General features: G+C 48.5%; 1 protein-coding gene across 1 annotated transcript in view; it reads left to right on the top strand.

Moving 5' to 3' along the window:
• The window catches only part of GABBR1 (gamma-aminobutyric acid type B receptor subunit 1), a 208,170-nt gene that overhangs the window by 118,872 nt on the left and 65,843 nt on the right, over positions 1–23,455 (top strand). The window contains 2 exon segments of the mRNA XM_048487278.1: positions 13,391–13,594; positions 17,554–17,742. Coding sequence (XP_048343235.1) covers positions 13,391–13,594; positions 17,554–17,742 — 393 coding nt within the window.

Here is a 23,455-nt window from a genome sequence, read left to right as displayed (position 1 = left end):
CCAAGGTCTGTGGTGTAATACTTGATAGTTTTTTCCTTTTAATCAGCTCGGAGCGAAAAAGAAACCCATTTACAGCACGTGGGTGCGTGGGTGGGTAGCAACCAGGAGCTGCGCGTTTAACTTTATTGTCGTTCCAACAATTTACCCCACTTTTCTCTATGAAAGAACCCGAGGTGGTGTAACAACAAAACTAAAGAATGCTGCAACAACAAAAAATGTGGCTTTGAAACAGCAATTACCATAAAAACAACCTTAACACCAGGCAAGCACTTAAAGAATAGGGGCTACATCCAGCTCCCAGAGCTCCGCAGAAATGCCTGCCACATCTATGCGCTCTCCAAACCGCTTCTGAACAGTTCAGTTTTGTGCCGTTTCCTGATTATCAGGACTGAACCAGCCTCCTCGCAGCCTTTATGCTGCACCCTTGGTTTCTCGCCTCTCCCTCCAAAGCGCCGTTTTGTTTGCTCTACAATCACGCCGAGAGATTGGGCTTGATAAGGTCGCATGTTTGTCTCAGATTCCACACGGTCGCAATTTGAGGCCTTGCTCAGAAGCAGGCCAGATGGGAGTCCGAGCTTTTCAGAACTCGACAAAGCCGGCCGACAGGCCGAAACCGGCGCTCCCTCTTTCACACTTTTGAGGATAAATGACTTTAATGAATATGAAACTGCGTGTGGCGGTTTGTTGCCGCTTTGTCTAGAAATGAAGCCCACTTGAATGCTTGTTAATTATACCACAGGCTCCTTTGTGGAGCTGGCTGCTGAGCCGTTTGCCTTCCTTTGCAGCGAACATAATTGTCAGATGCTGGGCTCAAACCACAGGCTTTCTCCATTATGCCTTATTTGTCAACTTCCCTGGGGCTCACGGCTGCCGGAGACAAAGCGCCTGACGAGACTCGAACTCGGGTTGGCTACAGCAAGAGAGCTCTTAATATCATCACTTCCAGAGTCGTTTCTGATTAGGGTTTTTCAGTTGCCTGTCTTTGTTTACTTTGCTAAATTTCAAGGTCACGGCAACCCTCAGGCTTTCAAGATCTAAATTTAAGATCTCAACTGCCCCGATCCAATAGAAGAGGCCATCTACATGAGAAATAGAGTTGTCAGCTGCCAGGAGAGGCTTTGGGAGCGTCCGGAATTGCAACTAAGCTTTGGAATACATAAGTTCCCAGAATTACAACCCAATCTCCAGACTACAGAGATCACTTTCCATAGAGAAGGTGGCCAAATTCCCACTGAAAATTTAATCTAGATACAACCAAGTTTCAAAAGAATCGGCACCTTTTTATCCAGGTTCCAACATCCTCACTGCAGCATGTTTCTAGTGAAGACGTCTAGGCCTGCCCCTTGGGTAGGCTGACCAGCCGTCCCGCTTTTGGCGGGACAGTCCCACCTTCGCATAATTTGTCCCGCATCCCGCGGGTTCCTTCCATTGTCCCAATTTATGGGAGGCTGCCGCACTGCCTTCTGGGGTGCAAGGCAGTGCGGCAGCCTCCTCAGCGCTGCAGGCGTCGCGAGGTATAGGTTTCATGCTGTCGCTTCACCCTTTGACAGGGCGGGAAACGGCAGCGCCCCAGAAGGCAGTGCACTCCTGCAATCAAGTGCACATGCCTAGCGAGTTAATAAAGCTTTGTGCCAGCTCGCCCCTGTCACAGGGTGGAAACGCAGGTAGCCCAGAAAGTCAGCCTACCCCTCGTCTCGGTTCGCCAAGGTGACCATCTGGTCACCTTATCCTTGGGGGAGGGGGGTGCCTGCTGTCAGGGGTGCAATTGTTAAGCTAGCAGCACCAAAATTTCAGAATATCTTTAGGAGACCCTCCTGATGACACCAACCAGGTTTGGTGAAGTTTGGTTCATGGGGGCCAAAGTTATGGATCCTCAAATGTGTAGCCCCCATCTCCGGTTAGTGTTTTTTTTTTTCAAAAAGGTGCATATACAAGCAGGTCTAGGAAAATCCCGTGATAAGGGGTAGAGGAGTGCTGGTGAAACAGGACTGATCTGTGTTCCGCAGTTCGGCAGTGGGGAGATCGCAAGGAAACCTGGATGTTTCCGGTGACTATCCCAGGATTAATCGCCAGTGGGAAATCGCCCGGTGGCTCCTTTAAAGGACAAATTTTGGGTTTTCATACCCTATTATTTATTTATTTATTTCCGCATTTCTATCCCGCCCATTCCCCATAGGGTTCAGGGCGGCGTACACCCTGTAAATGTAAAATACATGAGGTTCTTTTCCTCCTCAAGCCCCGCCCTTCCCAGGCTTCACACTCGAATCACCAGGAATTTCCCAATGCGGAGTGGGTCACCTTAAGAGTCACCAGATTTCTGTTGATTGGGTCTTGCTGGAGTTTTCAACGGTACACTTTACAATTTTACTCATCAGCTTCTACCATTGAAGTTTTCAGAAGCACTGTTTTGCCGCACTGATTCAACACGTTGCTTTTAGGCAAATGTTTTCTTTTAAAGGACATAGGGCAGTGATGGCGAACCTTTTTGAGACCGAGTGCCCAAATTGCAACCCAAAACCCACTTGTTTACATCGCAGTGCCGCAACATGGCAATTTTACCTGAATACTGAGGTTTTAGAAGCTAGGAAAAATGGCTATTCTGAGGCTGCATTACCGAGTAAGCTTGGTGGTAGAAGGTGGCTTTGCTTTGAAGCTGTTTCATGCAACTCTTCGAACCGGTGAATCACTTCCATCTCTAGAGGAGGGTTTACATTCAGAAGCAAGCCACATTGCCAGCAACTGAGCTTACTCCCATGTAAAAGCGATTGTGCTTTTACTTTTCGCTGCGGAAAATCAGTGAGTTTTTAACAGCTTTTAACAGGGTTACCTATACCGCTTCCCAAAAACTAGGGTCTTAGGCTTCAATGCTAATAATCGGAGCCTCCAGCGCTCCAGGCCAAGCCAGATGTGTGTGTATGGTGTGGGTGGGGGTGATTTCCCCCTGTTTGTGCGTGCTCACAGAGAGGGCTCTGAGTGCCACCTCTGGCACCCATGCCATAGGTTCGCCATCACTGACATAGGGTAAGTTAGCCCTCTGATAAGATCAGGCTCACCTGGTTTATCCGGATCACAGCAGGAATGGTTTTATCCCCCTTTGAAAAAACATTATTGTAACAGTCCGTTCCACAAGTTAGTTATGTAGTACGTGAAGAAGTATTTAGTCTTTGTTCTGAATCCACAGCCCATCAGTTTCATGGTGTGATCCCGAATTCTAATATTTCAGGAAAAGGGAGGGGGGGAGAGTTCTGTCTGTCCACCATTTTCACCCTGTGCACAATTTTTTATAAATTCTATAATGGCCCCCTTTAGGAACCTCTATTCTTCTCCAAGATTATGCCTGATACAACTCATTTGCAATCGTTTTAACAGCATGCAGATTTAATCAATTAATTATTTGCTCAACCAGCCATACAACTAAAGTATTTGCTTCAGTGAAAGCCCTGTACAATCACACATACTGCTGGCTGTTGTACTTTCAAAGGGAGAGTTATCGTGGCATCTTGGTCCCAGAAACCTTTGCAGCAATTTTTTTTTCCTGCTCCCAGAACACCCTAACTTAATTACAATAACATTTATTGAGCTCCGTTTTAAGCTCGGTGCAGCCTGCTGACTTGGGCAGTTCCATCATGCACAGCAATTTCATTTGCTATTCTCCTCCCTCCCCTTTTGTACTTCGTTTTGCTACACATGCAGCTTGACTCCTAGGATGGGAACGCTCACTCAGCACTGAACTTGTAATGCACATTGGATCGGGAGGATCCGGGAAGAGGGTGGGGAAATCACATGTAGTTAGGCCCTTTGGCCTGGATGACTAGGGGTTCTAACCTTCAGGTGGTATCTGGAGATCTCCTGCTGTTACAATTGATCTCTGGACAACCAAGCTCCACAGGGGGGAAAAATGGCTGCTTTGGAGGGTGTGTCCTCTGGAATTGCATCCGGCTGAGGTCCCCCTCCTTCCCCAACCCTGTTCTCTCCAGGCTCCCCCCTCAGAATCTCGAACCCTATGGGTGACCCAGACGGGCTTGGTCTCATCAGATCTTGGAAAGCTAAGCAGGGTCAGCTTAGTACTGGTCAGTATTGCATGTGAGACCATTAAGGAAGTCCAGGGTTGCCATCTCTGTTCCTCTGTTGTCTTGACACTCCTACTCGATTACACTTTCTACCATTAGTTAGGCCTTTTCAATTCAAAGTAGGAGACGAGGACCAGGAGGAGTCTGTAGGCATCTGTGTCAGTGATTGCAGTGCTTCCACTGTGTTGTAGCAGTGCCTGCAGTTGCTTCTACTACTCTGTGGCCAGTGGCAGTGACTGCAGTGCTTCTACTGAGCTGTGGCAGTGCCTGCAGTTGCTTCTACTACTCTGTGGCCTGTGGCAGTGACTGCAGTGCTTCTATTGCTCTGTGGCAGTGTCTGCAGTGCTTCTGCTACTCTATGGCAGTGTCTACAGTGCTTCAACTGCTCTGTGGCAGTGTCTTCAGTGCAGTGGCGTAATGCCAAGGGGACATGGGGGCATGACACACTGGTGTGGGGGCCAGTGCAGGGGCGATCCGGGGCATGGCAGGGGCATTCTGAGATGCGGGCGGGACATGCGGGCGGCAGTAGGGGATGCAGGGCTAAGCATGAAGCGTGCTCCGGCGCTTAGGCTCCCCGCTTACTCTTGCCTTAGCCTGCCTAACTACTCTTTGGCATTTTCTGCATTACTTCTGCTGCTCTGTGGCATTGTCTGCATTTTCTGCAGCACTTCTACTGCTCTGTGGCAGTGTCTGCAGTGCTTCTACTGTCTTCTGCTCTGTAGCAGTGTCTGCAGTTCTTTTATTTCAGCGCTTCGACACACCCATACCGAGCCTTCCTTGTTCCCAGTCTGTGCTCCTCTTTTGAGTCTTGAATGGCAGTTCTATTGCTGGCATCCCTCTTTTTGTACCTCCTCCAGGGAGCTTGTACTTTCAAGGTTGCTTGTACTTTCGACAACAACTGCACTGGTGAAATGGATTCCTAGAAATGCCATATCCGACCTGTCAGTCAAAAATTTTTTTCCATCAACCCATTATTTTAATACTAAATGTTGCCACCTGGTTAAAAACCCTAAATAAAATCCTGTCACGTTATAGATAAGGCCTGAGGTAAAGTACTCGCCAAATAAAATCCTGATAGGTTTCTTGTAGGCGTTCCACAAAATCAATGGCACTCACACCACAATAGGGTTCTAAAGAGCTCTTGGTACCTTAAATGGATTGTACTGCTCTTGAAGGTAATTGTTCCGGTCTATGCTGCTTGCTCCTGCCAAAACCAACTGCCAGACTACTCTGGAATCTGTAAACTTGATTCTCACCCTTACTGGCAAGGGCCAAACAAAATGTTACATGTCTTTAAGAGTTGGATTGGGATTTTCCTGACCCGACTCTAATTCTCCTCAATGAAGTGATAGTTGCTAGGAGCTAAGTCCTTAAGTGCCACAAGACCCCAATTCAGATTGGGGCCATGGCATGTGGGGAGGGGGGTGTTTTCAGCCTTGCACCATTTTTCCAACTCAAACCAGATGTAAGTTTAACCCTCAGCGTAGTTTGGCCCTAAGCCCACTGCTCACACCTTGCCTTACAAAAGCAAAATGACCTTCATCACATAACCAACATTTTTGAGCATAGATAGTTGTAGAAGATAGAGAGGCAGATTCACAGAGGAGAGTTTCCTCTGTGGCTACTGGTCACGGTGAATAAAAGAACCTCTATAGTCAGACATAGCAAACCTCCAAATAACAGTGGTAGGAGGCAGCATCAGGAGGACATCTTGGCTTTTGCGCTCTGTTGGACCTCCAAGCTGTGAAAAAGGCAAACTCTATGCTGGGGATAATTAGGAAAGGAGTTGATAATAAAACTGCAAGGATTGTCATGCCCTTATAAAGACATCGCAGCGTAATTCCAAGATTCTGAGTATCTGTGTTCAAGTCTCTTGGTCAGCCACATGCCTCAAAAAAGGATATCTAAGAGATAGAAAAAAAGTGCAGAGAAGGGCAACGAGGGACGCATTGAAGGATTGGAGCATCTTCCTTATGAGGAGAAGAGACTTGCAGCCTTTGGGACTCCTTTTAGTTTGGAGAGGAGACGCCTGAGGGGGATAATGATTGAAGTCTATAAAATTATGCATGGGTAGAAAAATGCTGACAGAGAGAAATTTTTCTCCTTTCTCACAATACTAGGAACCAGGGGCATTTGTTGAAAAAATGCTGGGGAAGAATTAGGGACTAATAAAAGGAAAACACTTCTTCTACGAACGCGGTGGATTGGTGTTTTGGAATATGCTGCCACAGGAGGGGTGATGGCCACTAACCCTGATAGCTTTAAAAAAGTAGGGCTTGACAGATTTTATGGAGGAGAAGTCGCATCTATGGCTACCAATCTTGATCCCTCCTTGATCTCAGATTGCAAATGCTCAGTTGTAGCAGACCAGGTGCTTCCAGGAGCAGCAGCAGCAGAAGTTGGCTATTGCTTTCACCTCCCGCATGTGCAGCCTCCAAAGGCACCTGGGTGGGCCACTGGGAGTAGCAGCAGATGGGATTCAGATCAGGCGGCCTCCAGATGTTCAGGAATCCAGCTCTCATCAGCTTCCTACCAGCATGGCTACCAATTGGCTACATGGTGACAGAGGCTGATGGGAATTCGTAGTTCTCGAACATCTGGTACGCCAGAGGTTCCCTACCTCTGGACTAATAGATGGATTCTCTGGTCTGATCCAGCTTGGCTTGTTCTTATGTTCTTACGCTCAAGGTTGCTGCTTGTAAGTCAGACAAGATGCTGAACTAAGTAAATAGTTGGTCTGAGTGAGCTAGGCTCTTTTTAAGATTCTTGTGGTCACGTCAAGATGAAAACAGTTTCAAAACATTGCCCCAACATGTGCAGGTTCGTGCATGAAGTGCTTCCTTCTGATTTTATCTCAGAGGAGTGAGTGCCTTTCTCAGAACGCCCGGCCTCTGAAATATTGTTTAGCTACACGTTTGTTGATAATATGATCCAGAAACTATCCTGAGTGTCAGAATCCCAAAAACACTGCAAACTCTTGTTGAAGAACAATCGTTTTAATGGTGTTGGATCTTCCCTGGTCAAAGCCAGTACTGAGAATTGCCCGCGCAAAACCTTATAGTTAAAACAACTTGCACCCTCCCCAGCCTGGGAAAGCGCCTAAAAGTTACTATAAGAACGATAACGTGAGATGGTCAGGCAGTGACCTTGGGCACCACCTGGCACTGCATAACATCCTACAGAAACAGTGGAAAGACAGTTAGAAATGTTCATACTTAACCCATTCCTCCAACCTTCCACCCCTGTGGTGCATTTAGAAAGTAGCAAAAGCAAAACCCATTATAACAGGCCTCCTGACACTGAGACTGCACCAAGTTCCAAGCAGAAAGATTTTTTTTTTAAAGTCAGGAACTCCTGGGGTCCATTCTGCACAGTACAAGTGAGACATCCTGAGGATGCAAAAAAAAAGGTATCATAAGAACATAAGAACATAAGAACTAGCCTGCTGGATCAGACCAGAGTCCATCTAGTCCAGCACTCTGCTACTCGCAGTGGCCCACCAGGTGCCTTTGGGAGCTCACCTGCAGGATGTGAAAGCAATGGCCTTCTGCTGCTGCTGCTCCTGAGCACCTGGTCTGCTAAGGCATTTGCAATCTGAGATCAAGGAGGATCAAGATTGGGAGCCATAGATCGACTTCTCCTCCATAAATCATGGGGAGGAAGTCCTCACAGCTCCCCCCTCCCCATACGTCCTTAGAAAGTCTTATTTCTGCTCAAGCCATCCCATGAAGTGCACCTTTCCCCCCTAAGCCACCCATAAGACCTCTCCTGCCTGGGTGTGCAGAATGCAGAGCTCAGGAGGCACCCTGTTTTCCCCACCAGATTGTTTTGCTCTCTGGTAAGTTTCACCCTCCACTTGCACTTGTTGTGTTCAGCTGAAGGGATTCTGCCTGCCTCCATTTGCTGAAGGTTGTCCCAGGACGTTGGCTCCGCAGGCTCTGATCCTGGGTGCCTTTTCAGCCCGAAGATACATCGTTGTACTCAGCTCTTCCTGCTGATTCTGGCAATATATAGTTTTCCTTTTTCTTTGATTTTGGAGAAGCTGTGTTTGAAGATACACAGACACACATACTAGAATCTTAACCGCTCACAGGATTCCCATTAAAAGGCATTGGGACTGCGGAGGGCAGATCTACCGCCCATTGAGCAGCAATGGGCAGTGCCTTTTATTCACGTGATTCAACCAGGCAGGATTCCCATTGAAATGCATTGGGACTGCGGAGGGCAGGTCTACCGCCCATTGAGCAGCAATGGGCAGTGCCTTTTATGCAGGTGATTCAACCAGGCAGGGCCAAGGCAGTAGCTCTTTTTACGTGCACAGGCAGTGCCTTCCTCACACTGCGCTTGACTCATCCGGGCCATGCCTTCTATGCTCGGCACACAACTTGCTTGGCTGGTGTCCTTCTCACAAGGGACTATCCTAGCTCAGGCAGAGAACTGAGACTAGCAGTCCCCATGCCCCAGACCAACAGCCCACCAGAAAAGTACTGACAGCCATAATTGGCAATTTGCCTCCAGCTAATTGCTTCTAGCCCTGACTGAGTCCAAGTTAGATAGCGTAAGGTTGCTAGGCACACTAGCAGGAGTTTGTCGCGGTGTCTGAATATAAATGAAAGGAACACTGTATTCTTATACGTAAGCATCTTTCCTTTGAAGAACAAGAATTATATCCTAGATTATTTAAAGAGGCAATTTTCATTTCACATTTGGACTAGTAGTTTAACCACTTGTGTGTGTGTGTGTGTGTGTGTGTGTGTGTGCGTGCGTGTGCGCGCGCACGCTTTCCTCACATGGCCCTTAAAACCCCAGCTGCAGAGTTATTAAAGGCTTTTTGTAACATAATTCTAACCAATGGAATACTATGTATTTTACACTGATTGATATTGCTGTAATGTCTGTGCATGAGCTCCTGCTCTAAGGTCTATTCTGCACAACACAAATAAAATGTTTTAAAAAGAACTGTGCTGGTTTTTTTTCTCCCGCACAGTGCACAAGAAAATAAAGCGATTCACCCCAAAATGGTTCTTTTACCCACCTCATTAGAGCTTTTGCTTTCAATTTCACTGCAACTCCTGCCCGCCATTTTTGCTAGTATGGGATTCTCCATACTGCCCACCATTTGCAGACGGCTCCCATGGAGGTTTCCTCTGTCTGCAGCTCACCCACCCACAATTTCTGTCTAAAAAAGTACATGAATAAATTTTGTTTTCACTGCCGATTCGATGCACGTGTTGTTTTTCCTTTTGTTGTTCGCTTGTCTTGAGGGATGTGTCTTCGAAGACACAATATGGGAATGGGAATATGTGCATATTTCAAGTCTTCATAGCTTAGAGAGAGCAGTTATCCGAAGTCACCCAATAGCACTATGGGGCTGAAACCACAGGTCTCTGCAGATCAAATACAGCAGTGGTTCTCAACCTGTGGGTTGTGACCCCTTTGGGGGTTGAATGACCCTTTCACAGGGGTCACCTAAGACTCTCTGCATCAGTGTTCTCCATCTGTAAAATGGATAAATGTTAGGGTTGGGGGTTACCACAACATGAGGAACTGTATTAAAGGGTCACGGCATTACGAAGGTCGAGAACCACTGAAATACAGTCTTCAGTCCGCTTCAACACATTGGTTTTCTGTTCTCCCTTCCCCCCCCCCGCCCCCCATGTGCTGTCTTTCCCCATCTTGATATCTCTCTCCCTTGTTGTGAATGGAGTGCAGAATAATGTGCTATATTTATGGATGCATCCAGATGGCCATTTACCAAGTGGTAATTTGTGGGCCTGCGCCCATGTGGGGAGTCACCATCTGTTTCCAACGCTCGCCCGTGTGCCCAGGACAATTTTACCACTCCTCTGCTTTCTTGACTCGCTAATTGGTTGCAAGCGTGTGTGTGATCAAACTCTCTTCTCCCCCCATGTAGGCTGATGCAGTTTAGGTGATCAGCACCTCCCATGTGTTTCTGTGCTTGCCATGGGAAGAGGCCTCTCGGGAATTGGGTGTCTGCAGTGTAGAAGTTCTATTTATTGCATTCTTCTCCCACCTTTCCTCCAAAGAGCCCAGGCGTTGCATGGACGGGCCTCCATTTTGTCCTAGCGACAACTCAGGCTGGTTGCACTGAGGGAGAGCGGTATAGGCTTAAGATCGCTCTGTGAGCTTTATGGCTAAGGATTTGAACCCAGGTCTTCTCAGCTTGGGCTTCTCACTCTTTCTCCGTTCAATGACTTATATGGAGGATAGATAGGAAATAACTCCCGTGACGTCTAAATCAGGATCCAAAGGGCAGTGGTCAATGAAGGAGATGAAGAAGAGTTGGATCTATATCTCCCCTTTCTCTCCTGCAAGGAGACTTCAAAGGGGCTTGCAAGCTTCTTTCCCTTCCTCTCCACACAACAGACACCCTGTGAGGTAGGTGGGGCTGAGAGAGCTCAGAAGAACTGTGACTAGCCCAAGGTCACCCAGCTGGCGTGTGTGGGAGTGTACAGGCTAATCTGAATTCCCCAGATAAGCCTCCACATCTCAGGCGGCAGAGCGGGGAATCAAACCTGGTTCCTCCAGATTAGAGTACACATGCTCTTAACCACTACGCTACTGCTGCTCCAATGGATACCATATGCTTTACTTGAGTAAGTCCAGTGGTGGGATCCAAAAAATTTAATAACAGGTTCCGATGGTGGTGGGATTCAAACAGTGGCGTTGCCGCACACACGCGTCTCCAGTCCCTATTGGGCAGGGAGGTTGCTTTAGTAACCCCTTCTCGGCACTCAGAAAAAATTAGTAACCACTTCTAGAGAAGTGGTGAGAATTGGTTGGATCCCACCTCTGAGTAAGTCCATTGTTTTGATTCAGATTGTAGTTTCTGCCCTATGATCAGAAGGCATTCCACATGACCTTCTTCTAAATTGCAGAGGTGTTTTCTCAGTAAGTGGGGAGAGACAGAGAGAGCTACTATTAGAGGAAAAGGCCTCGGAAGCGAACCTCCGGACCTAGATGAACCGTTAAATCCACACTTTGGCCTGTTCTGCACAAGTCCTTTACTACGTTTCCTCCTGCCAAAAGCAACATTTTATTATTAGAATTCCGCACGGTTTTTTGGATCCATTTGATTACGGAAATGTTTCTCCTAACTTTTCCTCCTCTGGTTTCCCAAACGCTTTTCCTGCAAGGTTTTCCCCTGAATCGTTTCCAAGCCAGCTTCCTTTGAGCATGCGATCATACTGAATCGGTGTTTATTTCCCCTCTCCTCCAAACACCTGGCCCTTATCCACGTCCCTGCATGGTCTCCTTCAACCTTTGGCCTGCCAGGTTCCTCCATCCCCTCTCTTCTTCCATTTCCCCTCTTTTTTTAATTTTCCTGTTGATAGATTAATGATAGAGCGCTGGAGCGATAGTTCAGTGGTTCGATGTGTATGAATCTTTTTTAATTGCTTTAATAAATCACGCTTTAATAGCTGTGCTTAAGAAAGGGAAAAATCCCGGTTGTTTAGCTTCAAACATGTCAAGGATATTTTAAATTTAGGTGATTTCCTCACTGGCGATTAATCCTGGGATAGTCACCCAAAATATCCAGGTTCCCTCGAGAACTTGGTTGTACCTAGATCAGTGTTTCCCAACCTTTTCGAGGTCAGGGCACCCTTGACCTCACTCTCCATATCTCACGGTACCCCTGCCGCCACTCTCCACCTTCCCCTCCCATTGCCCCTGCTTGCCACACCCCCCACCTTCCCCTTCCAGGGTGAAGGGAAGCACTGGGGGTGGGGGTGGCTGCTGACCTTGTGGCAGGCCCTGCCCCATGGGCCAGCTCCATGTCCTTGCTAGCACCGGTGGGAGACACCACAAAAATGAGGGGGGAGGGGCGGTAGTGTTGCCGCGGTACCCCTGGGACATGCTCACGGCACCCCACGGTACCATGGTACCCTGGTTGAGAATGGCTGATCCAGATTAAATTTTCAGTGGGAATTCAGCCCTACGTTGATGCTGCGCACACCTATTAAGCTGTGATCTGGATGGCCAAGGCTAATCCAATTTATTTATTTAATCAAACTTATATGCCGCTCTCCCCCATAGGGCTCGAATCTCGGGGTTGGCCACGGTTAGTACTTGGATGGGGAACCATCAAGAAAGTCCAGGTTTGCTAGGCAGAGGCAGGCAACGGCAAATCACCTCTCCTTGTCTCTTCCTTGAAAGCCTCATGCCAGGTTGCCATAGCTGAAACTATGAGACAGTGGGTGCCTACGCTGAGTGACATTTGCTTATGAAAATTCTCTTGTGAAGATTTATTGTTATGAAAGAGATGAATCTACAAAATGACTCTCATGACCTTCCCTTCAGAACAGGATATGACCTATTGGAGTGTTTGGACTAGGACTTTATTTGATTTAAATCTAGTCTTTGTATTTCCTTTTCGTATTAGATTACACTTGCTCTTTTATGTTCTGGTGGTACGAATGCTACAATAGATTTAAGTTGGTATGAAGTTAACACTACAATACATTTAAACATCACTGGATATTTCACACATGTGTTTTGTGTACTTTTCATTCTGTGTATTGCAGAGGCGTAGCTACAAGGAGGATAGGGGGTGCGTGTCGCACCGGGCTCCCCCCTGGGGCGGGGGGGGGGGCAGCAAAGATGTCAGGTTTGTTTTTTGTATTTTTTTACTGTTTTTCAGTTTTTGGCCTACAGGGCTAGCAGCACCAAAATTTCAGGGAGTTTTCAGGGGACTCTCCTGATCATACCACCCAAGGTAGGTGAGGCTTGGTTCAGGGGGTCCAAAGTTATGGACTCCCAAAGGGGGTGCCCCATCCCCCATTGTTTCCAATGGGAGCTAATAGGAGGCGGGGGCTACACCATTGAGAGTCCATAACTTTGGACCCCCTGAACCAAACGTCACCAAACCTGGCTAGTATCATCAGGATAGTCTCCTAAAGATACTCCGAAATTTTTATGCTGCTAGCCTAAAAACTGCGCCCCCTGCAGGCCAAAAACTGAAAAAACACCAAAAAATACAAAAAAACACAAACGAACATTGGGGGGCAGCAAAACTCAGATTTTACACTGGGCTCCATTTTCCTTAGCTATGCCTCTGGTGTATTGAATTGCACGTTTTTCTTGAGGGTGCAGTCCCTTTAAGGCCCTGCTAATTACTTCACTGTACCTTCCCTTTGTATTAGGTTGTTATAAGTCAGCTATGACTTGATGGTACTTTACATACAGACATGAAAAGATGTGAGTTCTGTTTGGCTGACACAACATGACGTTCCCTCTGCAGCTGCTTTGAACCCCTCTTTTTTTTCTTTCCCTCTGCCTGCTCCCCCGCCCCCATCCAGGCTGCAAACTCATCTTCCCTCCTTGGGACGGTGGGATTCGCTACCGAGGCCTGACCCGCGAACAGGTGAAGATGGCCCACTTCCTGCCGTTTGACTATGAGATCGAGTACGTGTGCCGCCCTGAGCGTGAGATCGTGGGGCCCAAGGTGCGCAAATGCTTGCCAAACGGCACCTGGACCGACAGCGATGTGGAGAGCCGCTGCTGTGAGTCTTTTGGGGCTTGGAAGGGGGAGCAGGCATTCAACCGCACCTCCCAAACGTATGAATGAAAACTGCATGGAAAGAGCCTCAGGTTGCTAGAAAGTGGGTTTGGCAGGGGCCGTTTGGCAAGAGGTTCTGGCTTGGGAATTACTGGATAGATCAGAGCTGTTCATCTTGGACAACCTTCCTAGACCTTGTATGGGGCGGGGGGGCTCTCCCTTTCTACTGTCCATGTGCCTTTAATAGCAGCATGACTGGCAGAAAGATATATGGCTTTTACAGGGTGCTGTAATGGAAAGCTTGCCCAGTTGGATTCCTGCCACACTTGCAGCTATTAAAGGCACACAAGCACTACCAGAAGGCAAAGCCAACCTTATTTATACCTATATTTGCCCCATATCTGCCCCAGGCACATCCAAATAATGGGTGACTTGTCTGCTTTCACAGGGGAAGCTGCCATCCCATCTTTGCCCCAACGGGGCAATCTGGGATCCTTTTTTGCATCCAGCTGCAGACCAACCTCATTACACCTGAATAACTATTCTTCTGCTCCCTTAAGGGTGTTAATACACTCTTAAGAGAGCAGCAGTGGTGTAGTGGTTAAGAGCAGGTGCATTCTAATCTGGAGGAACCGGGTTTGATTCCCAGCTCTGCCGCTTGAGCTGTGGAGGCTTATCTGGGGAATTCAGATTAGCCTGTGCACTCCCACACACGCCAGCTGGGTGACCTTGGGCTAGTCACAGCTTCTCGGAGCTCTCTCAGCCCCACCCCCCTCACAGGGTGTTTGTTGTGAGGGGGGAAGGGCAAGGAGATTGTCAGCCCCTTTGAGTCTCCTGCAGGAGAGAAAGGGGGGATATAAATCCAAACTCTTCTTCTTCTTCTTCTTCTTCTTCTTCTTCTTCTTAATACCTGCAGGCTCTGCCTTTCCAACAGATTTCTCTCCCCCTGCCCCTGCCCCAATTTGTTTTTGCTTATCATCTCTAGCATGAAGAGGAGTTCTGGGGAACTTGGAAGTTTGCTCACTGTTTTGTGGTGCTTTAGCTTGTCCTAACGAAGGGTACTGGCCTACTGTTGCTTTTCAATTAGTCAGACCAGAGAATTATGGGGAGGCGATCAGCAGGAGATCTGTGTTAACACTCTGGACCCCTTTGTGATTTGGGTCAGAATAGGTCGGGAATGCGTTGGGGAAAACTGAACTTGCTGGTCAATTTCTTAGCCTAAACATGTGTCCCAGGTTTTTTTTTATTATTATTTATTGGAATATTTATACCCCACTTTTCTCCCCCCTGGTGACCTCATGTGGTTTATGAGATTGTTATTCCCTCACGTTGTTGTTTGTTCCTTACAGCAACAACCCTGGAAGGTAGGTTGAGACAGAGATTGACTTTAGGTTACCCAGCAAGCTTTCATGGCAGAATAGAGACTTGAACATTTATATCTGGTGACGGAAGGCCAGTCGGATATGATCTCAGATAAACTGGCCAGATGTCTGAGGGCCAGGGTGGATTGGTTGAAACAGCGCCAGCTGACATTTAATCCATCCAAGTCAGAAGTCCTGTGGCTAGGCAGGAGCAACTTAGAATTGGGATCTCAGCTGCCGAATTTAGGCAAGGTTGAACAGACACCTGTACTTCCCATCAAAAGCCTGGGTGCAGAGGTGGGATCCAGCAGGTTCTCACAGGTTCCCGAGAGTAGGTTACTAATTATTTGTGTGTGCCGAGAGGGGGTTACCAATTGGTGATTTTGCCATGTGATTTTTGCCTTAGTTATGCCCCTCCTCTCAGCAGTAGCGCGCAGAACTTGAAGTAGTCTAGCAGGAGGTGCACCGGCGTACGTGGCAGCCTGCACCTGCGTACATTCGTTTCCCGCCCAAGGACCGGCGCAGTGGCTGCGTCCTTGCCGCCCAGGAATGCCCCGCCCCCGGAATGACAACCCATGCCCCCGTCGTGCCCCGCCCAGCCCCATTGGCGCTACACCACAGTTTGAATCCCACCACCATGGGAACCTGATTCTAAAATGTTTGGATCCCACCACTGCCTGAGTGTGATCCTGGATGCCTCCCTTTCTGTGGAGGCCTAGGTCACGAATACAGCTGGAGTGGTGTTTTCCCATCTCTACCAGGCCAAGCAGCTGGCTATGTTACTTGTCTCGCACTGAGCTAGCTACTGTGATCCATGCGACAGCCACCTCCAGGTTAGACTACTGTAACTCTCTACGCAGGGCTACCCTTCAGGTTGCTCTGGAAATGTCAATTGGTCCTGAATGTACTTTGCCAGCTACACTGGTTACCAGTTGAGTACCAGAACAAGTTAAAAGTTTTGGTGCTAACCTTTAAAACCCTAAACCAGTGACGGCGAACCTTTTCGAGACCGAGTGCTCAAATGGCAACCCAAAACCCACTTATTTATTGCAAAGTGCCGACACGGCAATTTAACCTGAATACTGAGGTTTTAGTTTAGAAAAAACGGTTGGCTCCGAGGCGTGTGTTACTCGGGAGTAAGCTTGGTGGTAGTTGGTGGCTTTGCTTTGAAGCAACCGTCCAACTCTTCCAACGGGTGAATCACGACCCTAGGAGGGTTTACTCAGAAGCAAGCCCCATTGCCAGCAACCGAGCTTACTCCCAGGTAAAGAATCGCGCTTTAGTTCTTTGCATGAAAACCAGTGGGGTTTAACAGAGCTTAACAGGGTTACCTACACTGCTTCCCCAAAACTAGGTCTTAGGTTTAATGCTAATACTCGAGCCCAGCGGCCCAGGCCAGCCTAGATGTGTGTGTGTGGGGGGCTCTGCAAGTGTCTACAGAGAGGGCTCTGAGTGCCACCTCTGGCACCCGTGCCATAGGTTCGCCACCACTGCCCTAAACCATCTGGGACTGTTATAACAATAGAACTGTTTCTCTCACTACAACCCCCAGAGAGCTTTGCGCTGTACTGGAAGTCATCTGCTGGGGGTCCCTGGCCTAGAAGCGTCTGGCTGTCCTTAACCATAGCCAGAACGCTCAGCCTGGTGAAAATCTCTATCAATCGAGGCCCACGCTTGTAAGGTGGAGATATTCCACCAAACCTATAGTTGAGGCAGCAACAGTTATATCATTGATGGTCTCCCTACCCACTTCCTCCCCTTTTAAGACCCTTCCTTATCTTTTTTAGTTATTGTTTTTAGCATCATGCGATTAGCTAGGCTGCGGGGCCTGTTATGGTTGGGTTCTTCCTCCTGGGTTAGTCAACCCAGGCAGTTGTCATATGTTAATCATAAAGGTGCCGTGAAATAATTTTGATGGGATTTTATTGCTATATAAAGAGATTTTATTTCTGTACTGTATTTTATTTTGTAAGCCTCTCTGAGCTCATCTTTGGATGGGAAAGAGTGGGATATATACCCTCAGGTAGGTAGGTAGGCAGGCAGGCAGGCAGGCAGGCAGGCAGGCAGGCAGGCAGGCAGGCAGGCAGGCAGGCAGGCAGGAAGGAAGGAAGGAAGGAAGGAAGGAAGGAAGGAAGGAAGGAAGGAAGGAAGGAAGGAAGGAAGGAAGGAAGGAAGGAAGGAAAAGAACGAACTAACGAACGAACGAACGAACGAACGATTTGGTTATAGTTCTGACATGAATGTTCCTTCTTTCACAGTACGGACTTGTCCCAAGATTGGATGGGAAAGAGTGGGATATATACCCTCAGGCAGGCAGGCAGGCAGGCAGGCAGGCAGGCAGGCAGGCAGGCAGGCAGGCAGGCAGGCAGGCAGGCAGGCAGGCAGGCAGGTAGGTAGGAAGAGGAAGGAAGGAAGGAAGGAAGGAAGGAAGGAAGGAAGGAAGGAAGGAAGGAAGGAAGGAAGGAAGGAAGGAAGGAAGGAAGGAAGGAAGGAAGGAAGGAAGGAAGGAAGGAAGGAAGGAAGGAAGGAAGGAAGGAAGGAAAAGAACGAAAGAACGAACTATTTGGTTATAGTTCTGACATGAATGTTCCTTCTTTCACAGTACGGACTTGTCCCAAGATGCACCTGAGCCTGGAGAATGGGCAAGCTCATGTCCGGGCAATAGAGCGCGTGCCTGTAGAAGGTACCTGGGTGGAATATCGCTGTAATGCTGGCTTTCACCTGGTGGGCAATCCTCGCAGCAATTGTACCAAGTTGGGCCGCTGGAGTTCTGCAAAGCCTGTCTGTGAATGTAAGTCACAGTGCTGGTGTGGGGATATAATCTGGGGAGCAGGGGGGGATGGCGGACTGTAACATGGGGAGCAGATGGCTCTTGTGGGCAGTGGAATCTTCCTTCAGAGGTCACTGTGTATTTTCTGCAGAGGTTTCTAGGAGAAGAATAAGGGGATCTTCATATTATGTACGTAAAACTGAACTGGCATGATTATAGCAGTATCTAATGCTATTGTGTGAGCCATGCAGCTTTTAGTCTCTGATGCAGAGGATTTAAAGAAGGAACCCTTTTAAATGATAGAAGCTGCAAAACACTCCGGGTCTGATGGAATAGTTAAACAATGTTGGGAAAGGAGCAGGAAAAACAGTGTCTCTTTGCCTTCCTGAGTCTAGGTTTGCCAACCTCCCGTTCAGGCCGGGAGAACTTCCCGAGTTACAATTGATCTCCAGACTATAGAGCTCAATTTCCCTGGGAGAAAAGCCGGCTTTTGGAAGCAGACTTCTCAGGGCAGTATGTTGTACCCCTGTTGAACCCCTTCACTTGTCCAAACTTCACCCTCCCCAAACTTTATTCCTAAATCTCCAGGATTTTCCCAACCTGGAGTTAGCAAGCCTACTGTAACCCCCTTGATTTTTGGAACATAACAGTGCTAATATACGTTTAGTGGTCTTCAAAAAATCCAAACTTCCCATACACGCTACAGGGGTCAGTGCTATCAGTCACAGACCAGGAAAGGGATTTGGGCGTCTTAGTTGATAGTTCCATGGGAATGTCAACTCAATGCATGGCAGCTGTGAAAAAGGCAAACTCTATGCTGGGGATAATTAGGAAAGGAGTTGATCATAAAACTGCAAAGATTGTCATGCCCTTATATAAAGCAGTGGTGCGACCGCACTTGGAGTACTGTGTCCAGTTCTGGTCGCCACATCTCAAAAAGGATATTGAAGAGATAGAAAAAGTGCAGAGAAGGGCAACGAGGATGATTGAGGGACTGGAGCACCTTCCCTATGAGGAGAGGCTGCAGCGTTTGGGACTCTTTAGTTTGGAGAGGAGATGTCTGAGGGGGGATATGATTGAAGTCTATAAAATTATGCATGGGGTAGAAAATGTTGACAGAGAGAAATTTTTCTCTCTTTCTGACAATACTAGAACCAGGGGGCATACATTGAAAATGCTGGGGGGAAGAATGAGGACTAATAAAAGGAAACACTTCTTCACGCAACGTGTGATTGGTGTTTGGAATATGCTGCCACAGGAGGTGGTGATGGCCACTAACCTGGATAGCTTTAAAAAGGGCTTGGACAGATTTATGGAGGAGAAGTCGATCTATGGCTACCAATCTTGATCCTCTTTGATCTGAGATTGCAAATGCCTTAACAGACCAGGTGCTCGGGAGCAGCAGCAGCAGAAGGCCATTGCTTTCACATCCTGCAGGTGAGCTCCCAGGCACCTGGTGGGCCACTGCGAGTAGCAGAGAGCTGGACTAGATGGACTCTGGTCTGATCCAGCTGGCTTGTTCTTATGTTCTTATGTTCAGTAGGTGCACTTCAGTAAGAACCAATGTTTCTATGTTTGCTTAAAAGCATTTTCAGTTGATTAACAATTTACCTTGATTCAATGTAAATATATTTGCCTATTATCAGAATTTCAGTGTAGGTTCTTTTCTTGGAAACGTTGTGGGATGTGTGAAATAATTTGTAATCCAATAAACAAATGCTGCCGTGCGCCGTTGCTGGAGGACTTTCTTCCACGAGTGACTCGCCCGGCTCCCTTGTCACTGCAATTTAGACTGCAAATCAAGAATATTATTTCACAGGGCTTTGAAGTTGAATAAATTAGCTGCCTTTGCACCCTACTGCCAAATTTCTATCTCTGTGTTTATTAAAAGTTGTTTGTATGTCTGCTTGTGCTTGTGTGCCCTTTCCCAGCACAAGCCAGGCTTAGGACAGCTAACAACAAACATAATATACATTAGACAACAAATTAAGAAACTGTGAAAGAAAGTGGGGTGTGGCCTCACCTCTTCCTTATAACTTAACCGAGAGAACAGGATTCTTAGCCAGATATTCTGAAAGTGCTGGCTTTTTCAGGGTTTTATTGAAAAGAACGAAAAGAAAGGAAAAGAAAAAAAAATGCCAAAAAATAACTCCAGTTCAGTTTTAAGATAAAGCACCAGCATGTCCCTTTGCAGTCTGACGGCTGAATCTGAATGAATCTGAATCTCTTCCCATCCCTGTGATCTGACTTATACATGGCAGCAGTGGCGTAGTGGTTAAGAGCAGGTGCATTCTAATCTGGAGGAACCGGGTTTGGTTCCCCGCTCTGCCACCTGAGCTGTGGAGGCTTATCTGGGGAATTCAGATTAGCCCGTGCACTCCCACACATGCCAGCTGGGTGACCTTGGGCTAGTCACAGCTTTTGGGAGCTCTCTCAGCCCCACCCACCTCACAGGGTGTTTGTTGTCAGGGGGGAAAGGCAAGGAGATTGTAAGCCCCTTTGAGTCTCCTACAGGAGGGAAAGGGGGAATATAAATCCAAACTGCTCCTCCTCCTCCTCCTCCTCCTCCTCCTCCTCCTCCTCCTCCTCCTCTTCTTCTTCTTCTTCTTCTTCTTCTTCTTCTGGGTGCCAGATCAATCTTCTTGGTCTGACAGGTTGGGTTTTAGAATTTGATCCGGGAACAACCTAATTTCCTTGGTAGGAACATAAGCACAGTTTTATAGCTGTTCTACGGGGCCAGGGTCTCATAGTTTATGGCTTTAGTCAGGCCAAGTAAAAAACCTTCTTCACAGAAACCGACCAGAAATACACACATGAATATAAAAAAAAAACCTTTAAAACGTAAATAGGCTGAAACGGCACCCAAACGACTCTCTCATTATGCCAAATTGAAAATACTGGGGAATAATAGGGTGAGATGGGTCTGAGGAGATAATAGCAGAAGGTCTGTGAAAAAAAGAAGGGAAGCATAGAATCAATCCGATCGAATAGGATCCAGACTGCAGCATGGATAGAGAAGAAAAAAGGAAATAAGGGTGATGAGAGGGAACAGGACAGAAAGGGAGGTCAACTACCGTGAAACTGTGGCTGCCCTCAACCATAGGCTGCCCTCTACCATAGACGGAAAGGGAGGTCAACTACCGTGAAACTGTGGCTGCCCTCAACCATAGGCTGCCCTCAACCATAGACGGAAAGGGAGGTCAACTACCGTGAAACTGTGGCTGCCCTCAAACATCTCCAACTGACAGGCCCTGCAAAGTGAGCCAAGTCCCACAAGGCCTGGGTCTCATTCGACAGAGAGTTTCACCAGCAATGAAGGATTTATTCAGTGCCTTGATCCCCCCCCCCCCCCCACCACCACCACCACCCTTCTTCTTGCTACTGCTGGCGTGGGCCTGACTTCTTGCTCCTTGAGGACAGCTAGATATTTCTTCCAGGGACTACCAAAGGTTGTTGCCAGCTGAGTGTAATGCTCTTTGGTCAGGAGAGGTGAAGCAGGAGAAGCGGTCCTGTAGGTCCAACGGTCCCAGGGTATTTATGGTTTTTAAAGGTCAGTACCGAAAACCTTGAACTTGGTTTGGGCAAGTCATAGTAGTCTGATCTGGAAGAGACCATTGCATGGATTGCTATGGCTGGGTCAGGGGACAACAGGTAGGGAGCCAGCTGCCGGACTTGGCAAAGGTGGAAAACCACCATACTGACTGTATTTGTGACTTGGCCCTCCAAGAAGAGGGAAGAGCGAGGGTTGCTGAGATATATTGAACCCTATCGAGTCAAGAGCTGGCGTTCATGCCCTGGGCCACTCCGGCTTAGTCTCAGCAATGGTGAACTGCTTATGAGGATCCGGGGTATCCCCTGTCCCCAGGTGCATGCCATTTGATCACATGGGGGGCACCAGGCACCGTTTGCATTTGCATTTTTGCAGGACCCAACCGGTTCCTGGTGGCTCTCTCTGTGCTGCTCAGGTGGGTGCCATGGCCACAGGCCGTCTCCTGCACTCCCTGCTGACAAGGAGGCCAGCTGTGACTGCGGTGCTTGCCTGAGCCGCCTGCTGCTGAACCGTGACTGCAGGCTGGCTCCTGCCCCAGAGCGAGCCTCCCTGTCAGCAGGAGCCGGCCTCAGGTGCCTACCTGAGCTGTGAGCCGTAACCTCAGGCCGGCTCACGGGCAGGAGCCGGCCTGTGGCCGTGGCTCAGCAGCAAACGGCTCGGGCAGGGGGCTCCACCAGCTGAAGGAGCAGCCTGATTGGGCTGCCGCCGGGCACCCTTCAACCCAGCCCATCAGGCCCGGGATCTCTGCAGCCGGAGCAACTGCCGAGACCGCTGCCACTGGAGCAGCCGCTGGCTAAGGTAAGTGGGGCACAGGGGGAGAGGCGGGGGGGGGGGGGCACGTCCAGACCAGGTATTGTCCCCAGGCGCCATTTTCTGGTATGTCACTGAGTACCAGAATCTCTGTCTTTTAAGGATTCAATTTCAGATTATTGTACTTTAACAGTTTCACCATCAGCAGATACAGTTGGGTGTCATCAGCATATTGATGATACCCTACCCAAAATTCCAGACTGGCTGGGCGAGGGGACGGACGCAGATATTGAACAGTGTTGAGGAGAGGACCAAAGTGTATCAAGTCGAGACCCTCTCCCTAGTCCTGGAGAAATGAGATCAGCCATTGAACAACTGCCCTGCATATCTCAGCTAGGTGATCCATTAAAAGATCAGGATTGACAGTGTTAAAATCCTGCTGAGAGATTGAGTAACAACAGCAGTACTGTCCCACCCTGATCCATGTCTATGTTTATCATCTGTGAAGGTGAGCATCACGGACTCTGTCCCACAACCAGGCCAGAAACCAGACTGAAAAGGGTCCAGAGCCAATATGTCTAGGCTGACCAGCCGTCCCGCTTTTGGCGGGACCGTCACGCCTTTAAACAATTTGTCCCACGTCCTGCGGGTTCTGCAAATTGTCCCGATTTTTTGGGAGGCTGCTGCACTGCCTTCTGGGGCGCAAGGCAGTGCGGCAGCCTCCCATGTGCCCGGCCGCAGGAGCGCATGGCCTTCTGGGGCTTGCCTTTTGCCGCTCTGTGACAGGGCGGCAAACGGCAAGCCCCAGAAGGCCGTGCGCTTCTGCGGCTGCGCGCGCGGCCACTTTCCCCATCCCGGATCCCAAAGGTGACCATCTGGTCACCTTAAAGATGTCCTCCAGGAAAACCTGGAGCTGCTCTGCTGTCGGTCGTTTCCCCACTTACCTGCTGCTGCGCGCTACTCTCCCCAAGTAGCGCGGGGTCCCCCGGAACTCCCCACTACAGGGGCGATGACAACGCAGCCGCCCCACCGCTGCCGCTGTTGCGCCCCCTCAGCGCACGTCATTCCTGGCACTCCTCAAAACGGCGCCTTTTGATGACCCCGCGCAGAGCGTGGGGTCGTGGGGAAGCCCGGGAGCATGCCAGCAATGATGCGCGCTGGGAGTAGTGCGCAGCAAAGGGTGGTCGAGGTAAGTGGGGAAACGACCATCATTCTCTCAACTACGTTACCCCGAAATGAAAGACTATATACTGGGACAGTACTTGGCTGGATCAGAAGGATCCAGGGATAACTTTTTCAAGAGTGGCTTCTCTTCGTATTATTGTTAGAGCGCTGTTAATTATTCCGTGGCTCTTGAAGGCAGGATATAAATCTTTCCGACAAACAAATTCAATTGTCTTTTGCCTGTAGTCTCGCCCATAATGTATCATAACC

This window comes from Sphaerodactylus townsendi, linkage group LG03 (genome assembly GCF_021028975.2).
Source record: "Sphaerodactylus townsendi isolate TG3544 linkage group LG03, MPM_Stown_v2.3, whole genome shotgun sequence".
Lineage (NCBI taxonomy): Eukaryota > Metazoa > Chordata > Lepidosauria > Squamata > Sphaerodactylidae > Sphaerodactylus > Sphaerodactylus townsendi.
Note: the sequence above shows the minus strand (reverse complement) of the source record. Positions and strands in the feature narration are given on the sequence as shown.